We start from the raw sequence: 9,513 nt of genomic DNA on the forward strand, positions 1-9,513 counted from the left end.
AGAATAGAGTGGGACTATTGATCTGGACAGGGACACAGGTGGTGCTGTGGGTTAAACCACAGAGCCTAGGACTTGCCAATCAGAAGGTCAGCGGTTCGAATCCCCGCGACGGGGTGAGCTCCCATCGCTCAGTCCCTGCTCCTGCCCACCTAGCAGTTCAAAAGCACATCAAAGTGCAAGTAGATAAATAGGTACCGCTCCAGCGGGAAGGTAAACGGTGTTTCCATGCGCTGCTCTGGTTCACCAGAAGCGGCTTAGTCATGCTGGCCACATGAACCGGAAGCTGTATGCCGGCTCCCTCGGCCAATAAAGTGAGATGAGCTCCGCAACCCTAGAGTCGGCCACGACTGGACCTAATGGTCCCCTTTACCTATTGATCTGGACACTTCTGTTGATGCTATTTTTGGCTGCTGCATCGCCCTGTTGACTCACGTTAAGCTTGCGGTCCACCAAGACCCCTAGATCCTTTTCACACGTACTGCTAGTGAGCCAGGTATCCCCCATCTTGTATTTGTGCAGCCAGTTATTCCTGCAAAAGTGCACAACCTGAGATTTGTCCCTACTGAAATTCCTTTGGTTAGTTTGGCCCCAGTAATCCAATCTGTGGAAGGTCATATTGAATCCTGGTTCTGTCTGCTGCGGCATCAGCTACTCCTCCCAGTTTGGTATCAACTGCAAATTGGATGAGCATCCCCTCAATTCCTTCGTCATAAAGATGCTGAACAATCCAATACCTGGTTTAGTTTATTAATTTGTGTTATACACTTTTCAGTCTGGCGTGCACCCCTAAAAAAGCACAGGCCTCAAAACACAGTACAGTGGACGCTCGGGTTGCAAACGTGATCGGTGCGCGATGCTCGTTCGCAACCCACGTCCGTGCACACACAGGTTGCAATTCGGCGCTTCCGCACAGGCACAAAGCACAATTTAGTGCTTCTGCACATGCGCGATCGCCGAAACCCAAAAGCAACCTGTTCCGGTACTTCCGGGTTTCGACAGTCTGCAACCCGAAAAAATGCAACCTGAAGCGGTTGTAACCCGAAGTATGACTGTACAGTGGTATCTCAGGATGCGAACGAGATCCGTTCCGGAGCCCCGTTCGTATCCTGCACAGAAAGTAAAACACGACGGCACGTGCACAGGTTGCGTTTTGCGCTTCCGCGCATGCGTGTGATGACATTTTGAGTGTGTATGCACAAGCGGCAAAACTCGGAAGTAATGTGCTCTGTTACTTCCGGGTTGCCGCGGAGCGCAACCTGTAAGCGCTCAACCTGAAGCGCATTCAACCTGAGGTATGACTGTATAGTACAGTGGTACCTCGGGTTAAGTACTTAATTTGTTCCAGAGGTCCGTACTTAACCTGAAACTGTTATTAGCCTGAAGCACCACTTCAGCTAATGGGGCCTCCTGCTGCTGCTGCTGCTGCTGCTGCGCCACCGGAGCACGATTTCTGTTCTTATCCTGAAGCAAAGTTCTTAACCTGAAGCACTATTTCTAGGTTAGCGGAGTGTGTAACCTGAAGCGTATGTAACCTGAAGTGTATGTAACCTGAGGTACCACTGTAATTCCATTTTTTCTCAAGGAACACATTTGCCTTTTGGCCACTAGGTGGAGGTGGCAACCACACCAGCGTATCTTACAGTAAGGACCACAAAGTCAACATGATACGAGATGCTATAATTAAAAGAGGAATGCACACTTGAGCTTCTAATAAATCGAGATGAAGCCAAATGAATGGAAAAAGGAGCTCACGGAAGTGACTCCTGCAGTTGATGACTCCATGTTGGGGTTGACAAGTGAAGAACTTCTGAGACGGATAAGAAATCTCATTAGCGATGGCCAGCAAAGTGCAGCTCCACAGTACCTCACACTTCGTTAACGCTGAACTAAATGCTATTCCCGGTCTGAGCAAAATAAGGCAAAAGCCAGCTGCGTCAGATGTGCAGTGCTTCAAACTGGACTCCCTGGTCTAGGCCTGTGCACGAATAAAGGCACATGCAGAAATGTTACAATAGGGCCTGACTGCTTCACTGTCATAGCTGCTACTGATGAGCCGACGGAGATGAGCCGACGAAGAAGTAGGCCTTATGACCACAAAATATTAAGTTTTACCAGGGCCAGATTTAGGTTTGATGAGGGCCTAAGCTACTGACGGGAATGGGGCCCTTTATATGTCCAGCTGTCCTTCGTCAGCGATGAATTGCTGCTTTTGTGTGTGTTGAATATATGCTATATATGGTAATTTATGGACCTAGGGCAGGACGTGGGTGGCGCTGTGGTCTAAACCACTGAGCCTAGGCCTTGCCGATCAGAAGGTCGGTGGTTCGAATCCCCGCGACGGGGTGAGCTCCCGTTGCTCGGTCCCAGCTCCTGCCAACCTAGCAGTTCAAAAGCACGTCAAAGTGCAAGTAGATAAATAGGTACCACTCCAGCGGGAAGGTATACGGTGTTTCCGTGTGCTGCTCTGGTTCGCCAGAAGCAGCTTAGTCATGCTGGCCACATGACCCGGAAGCTGTACGCCGGCTCCCTCGGCCAATAAAGCAAGATGAGTGCCGCAACCCCAGAGTCATCCGTAACTGGACCTAATGGTCAGGGGTCCCTTTACCTTTACCATTATGTGGAAAAGAGGAAAAAGGAAAATCAGGACATTCCGGGGTCAAATAATAAACCGAGACGGCTTCTGTAATTCCGGGACTGTCCCAGGAAAAGCAGGACACGTGGAAGTTAGGAGCCTTTGATTACCCTCCTGGATAGTTGTCCAAAAAACAGCAACATGACTTCTATTGAGTGCTTCATGTTCCTCCTGTTTCGCTCTCCTTTGCTTGCATTCTGGACTCACAGCTGTCCATGGAGGCGCAGGTCAATTCTGTGTCCAGGGTAGGTGTCTACCAGCTCCAACTGGTATGCTGGCTGAGACCCTACCTGCCTGCGAACTCTCTCGCCAGAGTGGTGCATGCTCCAGTTATCTCCCGCTTGGACTACTGCAAAGAACTCTATGTGGGTCTGCCTCTGAAGGTGACCCGGAAACTACAACTAATCCAGAATGCGGCAGCTAGACTGGTGACTGGGAGTGGCTGCTGAGATCATATAACACAGGTCCTAAAGGATCTTCACTGGCTCCCAGTACATTTCCGAGCACAATTCAAAGTGTTGGTGCTGACCTTTAAAGCCCTAAACGGCCTCGGCCCAGTGTAACTGAAGAAGCATCTCCACCCCCTTCGCTCAGCCCGGACACTGAGGTCCAGCTCTGATGGCCTTCTGGCGGTTCCCTCCCTGCGAGAAGTGAGCTTACAGAAAACCAGGCAGAGGGCCTTCTTGGTAGTGGCGCCAGCCCTGTGGAACGCCCTCCTGTCAGACACCAAGGGAGTAAAGAACTATCTGACTTTTAGAAGACATCTGAAGGCAGCCCTGTTTAGGGAAGTTTTTAATGGTTGATGTTTTGTTCTGTTTTTAGTGTTCTGTTGGGAGCCACCCAGAGCAACTGGGGTAACCCAGCCAGGTGGTAGGGTATAAATAATAAAGTATTATTATTATTATTATTATTATTATTATTATTATTATTATTATTATTATTACAGTGGTACCTCGGGTTAAGAACTTAATTCGTTCCGGAGCTCCGTACGTAACTTGAAACTGTTCTTAACCTGAGGTACCACTTTAGCTAATGGAGCCTCCTGCTGCTGCCGCGTCGCCAGAGCACGATTCTCATCTCATCTTTAAAGCCCTAAACGGCCTCTGCCTGGTCGCCAGAGCACAATTCTCATCCTGAAGCAAAGTTCTTAACCCGAGGTACTATTTCTGGGTTAGCGGAGTCTGTAACCTGAAGCGCCAGTAACCCAAGGTACCACTGTCTTGCTGTCCCATTTGTCCCAGCTGGACTGATTCCCTTGGGTGCTCCAAGCCTCGGTCTGACTCTGAGTCACTGTAAGGCAAAACCCCACCCCTGGCTGACGTGCCAAGCCTTGATGCTGGGAGTGACTTTCTGCAGAGCCATCTGGTAAACAGATCAAAGATGCCCCATGGGTGACCAAAAAAACCACCACCCCAGACTGCAATGCCCAGGCTGCATATAAAGATGAATGCAGCCAATCTGAGTTGTTTATACTCATTTGGCTGCCATGCTCATTGACTCGCTGCTTCACATCATTTGCATGTTCCTTCTCTCTTTCTCTCTCCTGCAGCTAAGAGTTTGCTTCTTCTTTTCTAAGGAGACAACAAGAGGGAGCCAGAGATTTGCATTCCCATCAAAACTCCATGACAAACGTCCCTTTGGAGGTAGAGAGATTGAGGAAGGGAACTGGCACCCATTTTTTCATACTGAAAGAGAAAAGAGAGGGACGAGTTTTGAAGACCAGGAAGGTGATCAGATGCTCGTTTTGCTGGCCTGTTGCTCATTTGATTCTGCCGGTGGAGATCCCTGGTGTATGCTTGCAGCAGATATGCTCCTGGGGGGTATCAAAGGTAAGTCTTTTTGCACATACCGTATTTTTTGCTCTACAAGACTCACTTTTTCCCTCCTAAAAAGTAAGGGGAAATGTGTGTGCGTCTTATGGAGCGAATGCAGGCTGCTATCCCAGCAGCCAGAACAGCAAGAGGGATTGCTGCTTTCACTGCGCAGCGATCCCTCTTGCTGTTCTGGCTTCTGAGATTCAGAATATTTTTTTTCTTGTTTTCCTCCTCCAAAAACTAGGTGTCTCTTGTGGTCTGGTGCGTCTTATAGGGCGAAAAATACGGTACTTTCCCCACTCAGCACCCACAAGAGCATGGAAAAAAGCACTTAGAAGTGGGTGGCGAAGGTAAGCCAGAAAATCAATTTGCTGCCCATGCCCCTAGAACATTCTAGAATTAGTGATATGTTATCCACTAACTATTGATTTTTTAAAAAGTATTTTTAACCCACTCTTTGGTCAAAAAAGGCTTCCGGGGTGGTTTACAACGATCGTCAATAAGCCAGACAGGAGCGACGGACGGATTTCTTGGAAATTCCCTGTGTGGCCACTCTCTCCACACCAGAGTTAGCACCATGAAAGAACAATGAAACCCCTGCTATGATTGTGATTTTTTCAAACAAACAAACAAACAAACAAACAGTTTGTATTTTCCAAGAAGGCAGTAGGATCAGGCTCACAGGAGTCGCCCTCAGAGCGCATTGTGTATGTGAAGACAGACGGGGGAGAAATGCGGTTTATAGGTGAAGGAAAAGAGAGCATTTCTGTGTTCCGTATATGATTGAGGATGGTCCTTTATGTGGCCCTGGGAAAGGAATATAATGTACGCCACGGAGGGCACAGAGAACCCACAAGTAGAAATGTTATGGTAGGATATGCTTTGCTGCTTTTCCCCAAGGCATTTTAAGACATGGAAGCAGTGAAACCATGCCACAATTTTAACAGATTTTAACAAAATCAGATATTTCTATCCCCGTGCCTTCAGAACCTTCTGGCAATTGATCATTCTGAAACATAGACTGGCAATACTGAAACATCTTTCTCTCCTGCACCCAGTATAGATCTTTAAGGCTTATTATTATGTTGTTGTTTTGGTGTTGTATGAAAGTAAAGACCCTGAATGAGTAGAGCGAATGAGTATTTCTGTGTTTGCTGAAATATAATGTGTACGATTTAAGTAAGTCTAGGGGAAGCAAGCCTTAAGAAGAACGTTCAAACAGCGCAACCCATCAGTGTCTTATGTGTATGATTTGATTTCTTTACGTTACAAGATCAGTTCTAAGGCATACAAAGAGAAATTTGGGTTTGAAGAAATGTGTGCAGTTTTCCTTGGGGTTTTCTAAAAGGAATTTTTACTGAGGCGGGAATGAACTCCAAATGGATGAAAGTGCATTTTCAGCCTTCATTTTACATAATTAAACATGCATTTATTTAAATAAAAAGTGTCACAAAATATGCATTAATAGTAAATTCTTACAGTTTAAAGAAACTCGGCTTTTAAAATATGACTTTGAAAGTCCAGAACTCCAAAAGGAACTTTCCTACAAAATCCCACTCAGCATAAATCTCTGGAGCAGGCTGACCTTTGTCTCCTGTCTCTGGTTGAAAGAAAGTGGATGCTGGGATCATAAACTGTCCCAATCCCATTCAAAGCTATGTTTAGCTGTGCATGAGCTTTCTGTGTTGCCATACTTCAAGTGTCATCCACCTTGAGATTATGCAGGGGCAGAAATCTTTCGGATTTGCATTCGGGTCAGAGCCACTTCGTTATGTTTAAACCAGAGGTAGGCAACCTAAAAGGGATATGGGTGGCGCTGTGGATTAAACCACAGAGCCTAGGACTTGCCAATCAGAAGATCGGCGGTTCGAATTCCTGCGACGGGGTGAGCTCCCATTGCCCGGTCCCTGCTCCTGCCAACCTAGCAGTTTGAAAGCACGTCAAAGTGCAAGTAGATAAATAGGTACCACTCTGGCGGGAAGGTAAACAGCATTTCCATGCGCTGCTCTGGTTCGCCAGAAGCGGCTTAGTCATGCAGGCCACATGACCTGGAAGCTGTACGCCGGCTCCCTCGGCCAATAAAGCGAGATGAGCGCCACAACCCCAGAGTTGGCCACGAGTGGACTTAACTGTCAGGGGTTTGCCAGAAGAGGCTGCTCTGGTTTTGCCAGAAGAGGCTTAGTCATGCTGGCCACTTGACCTGGAAAAACCGTCTGTGGACAAACGTCGGCTCCCTTGGCCAGTAAAGCAAAATGAGTGCCGCAACCCCAGAGTCGGCCACGACTGGACCTAATGGTCAGGGGTCCCTTTACCTTTAGGCAACCTAAGGCCTGGAGGCCGGATGTGGCCCAATCTCCTTCTCAATCTGGCCCGTGGACGGTCCGGGAATCAGCGTGTTTTTACATGAGTAGAATGTGTCCTTTTATTTAAAATGCATCTCTGGGTTATTTGTGGGGCGTAGGAATTAGTTCATATTTTTTTCTTCAAAATATAGTCCAGCCCACCACATGGTCTGAGGGACGGTGGACCGGCCCACGCCTGAAAAAGGTTGCTGAGCCCTGGTTTAAACCTTTTCTTGTACCACTTTTAACAGTCATGATTTCCCCCAAAGAATCTTGGGAAGTGTAGTTTGTTATGGGTACTGCCATTTCAGCATAATAATAATAATAATAATAATAATAATAATAATAATAATTTATTGATACCTCGCCCATCTGGCTGAGTTTCCCCAGCCACTCTGGGCAGCTCCCAATCAAATGTTAAAAACAGTACAGCATTAAATATTAAAAACTTCCCTGAACAGGGCTGCCTTCAGATGTCTTTTAAAGATAGGATAGCTGCTTATTTCCTTCACATCTGATAATTCTTTATCTCTTTGACATCTGAAGGGAGGGTGTTCCACAGGGCGGGTGCCACTACCGAGAAGGCCCTCTGTCTGGTTCCCTGTAACCCCACTTCTCGCAATGAGGGAACCGCCAGAAGGCCCTTGGTGCTGGACTTCAGTGTCCGGGCTGAACGATGGGGGTGGAGACGCTCCTTCAGGTATACAGGACCGAGGCTGTTTAGGGCTTTAAAGGTCAGCACCAACACTTTGAATTGTGCTCAGAAACGTACTGGGAGCCAATGCAGATCTCTCAGGACCGGTGTTATGTGGTCCTGGCGGCCACTCCCAGTCACCAGTCTAGCTGCCACATTCTGGATTAATTGCAGTTTCCGGGTCACCTTCAAAGACCCACGTAGAGTGCATTGCAGTAGTCCAAGCGGGAGATATCCAGAGCATTCACCACTCTGGCGAGACAGTCTGCGGGCAGGTAGGGTCTCAGCCTGCGTACCAGATGGAGCTGGTAGACAGCTGCCCTGGACACAGAATTAACCTGCGCCTCCATGGACAGCTGTGAGTCCAAAATGACTCTCAGCTTTAACAAACTGCCGTTCCCAGGATCTCCCACAACTGTTAAAAGGAGGATATAAGAGAGCTTTGAATGCAGTGCGGCTGTGCACAGAGTCTGCTGAGAAAGTTGTGACTGCTGCAAGATGTTTTTACATCCCCTAGTCTGCTCCAGTGTTGAGACTGTGTCAGTAAGAAATAAAACCATCTCTCTCTTTTGCAGATCACCCCGACAGATTGTAGTAAGATCACAGGAAGTGCCTAACCCTCCGACCAACGACACACCTCTTTGGCTCCATAATGAACAGGACTGTGGCTTCTAACATATCGTCTCCACCCCAGAGCAACTGGAGTTTCCCCTTCCACACTATCCAGCCATGTAGAAACAGCACAGATATTACTCTGTTTCTAGTCGCTTCTTACAGCTTGGAGACCCTGGTAGGCATTTTAGGAAACTTGTGCTTCATCGGCATCTTGGCCAGACATAAAGAGAAAGCTGCCGTCACCAACATATTTATCGCCAATCTGATAGCCTCAAGCTTGACGACGTGCATATTCTGCTTGCCGTTCACCGTCACCACGGTCTTGTTGAAGCACTGGATATTTGGCGAAGCCATGTGCAGGGTGACCTTGTTCATCCAGTGCACGTCTTTGACCGTCTCCATCCTGTCGCTTGTGCTCATTGCTTTAGAAAGGCGCCAGCTCATCGTAAACCCCACCGGCTGGAGGCCCAGCCTCTCCCAAGCCTACCTGGGCATTGCCATCGCTTGGATCTTTGCTTCTTTCTTGTCCTTGCCTTTCGTCACTTACAGCATCTTGGACGATGTCTTACCAAAGCAGCTCCGCAGAACGGATTCTTTGGCGAGCAAGGTCGTTTGCTTCCCCTCCTGGCCGTCGAAGGTTTACAGGGTCACCTACACCACTGTCTTGCTGCTCGTGCAGTACTGCATCCCCCTTCTCCTCATTGCGGTGTGCTACCTGAACATCTACCTGCGCCTACGGAAGAGGGAGGACATGTTTCGGAAGAAGCACGAGTACAGTTGCCGGGCGAGCCACCTGAAGCAGATCAATATTCTGCTGGCGTTAATGGTCACCGCCTTCGCAGTCTGCTGGCTGCCGCTTCATGTTTTCAATGCCATCGATGACTGGGACTACAAAATCATCCCCCACTGTATCTACGATCTGATCTTCTCCCTGTGCCATCTGGTCGCCATGGCATCAGCCTGCATCAACCCCATCATCTACGGCTTTCTCAACAAGAACTTCAAAAAAGAAGTGAAGGCCCTGATTCTGGGTTGCCATCACCGCTCCTCATCGCAGGAATATGAGATGATACCTGTATCGACCAGGCAGATGGAACTCTCCAAGGATTCGCTGAGGATAAGCGGTCAGCAGAATCCTATCTAACTCCTAGGCTGAACCTTCAGAGTCCTGAGGCTTGGACCTCACCTATATCTGCTAGCTCCTCCATCACCACCACCACCAAGTTGCAGTATCTGTCATTCTCCAATTTGCAGAAGACAACTGTCTGAAGGAGACTTGCAGGATAAGGCATCGAACTTCCCATACCCCAACCCATATAAATAAGAGACCAATCAGACTGGGTTTGGGGTAAAAACAGGCCACAACTTTATTGAATACAGATGAAAGAGGTTTGGCTTGGGGCAATCTAAATATTT

General features: G+C 48.0%; 1 protein-coding gene across 1 annotated transcript; it reads left to right on the plus strand.

The window, feature by feature from the left end:
- Positions 1–4,103: 4,103 nt before the first annotated feature.
- Positions 4,104–9,513, plus strand: NPY4R2 (neuropeptide Y receptor Y4-2). Its single transcript, XM_081911835.1, has 2 exons — positions 4,104–4,461; positions 8,058–9,513. Exon 2 carries the CDS (start codon positions 8,135–8,137, stop codon positions 9,239–9,241), a length of 1,107 nt encoding a protein of 368 aa, XP_081767961.1. The 5' UTR covers positions 4,104–4,461; positions 8,058–8,134; the 3' UTR covers positions 9,242–9,513.

Source organism: Podarcis melisellensis, assembly GCF_964234715.1.
Source record: "Podarcis melisellensis genome assembly, chromosome: 5".
NCBI lineage: Eukaryota > Metazoa > Chordata > Lepidosauria > Squamata > Lacertidae > Podarcis > Podarcis melisellensis.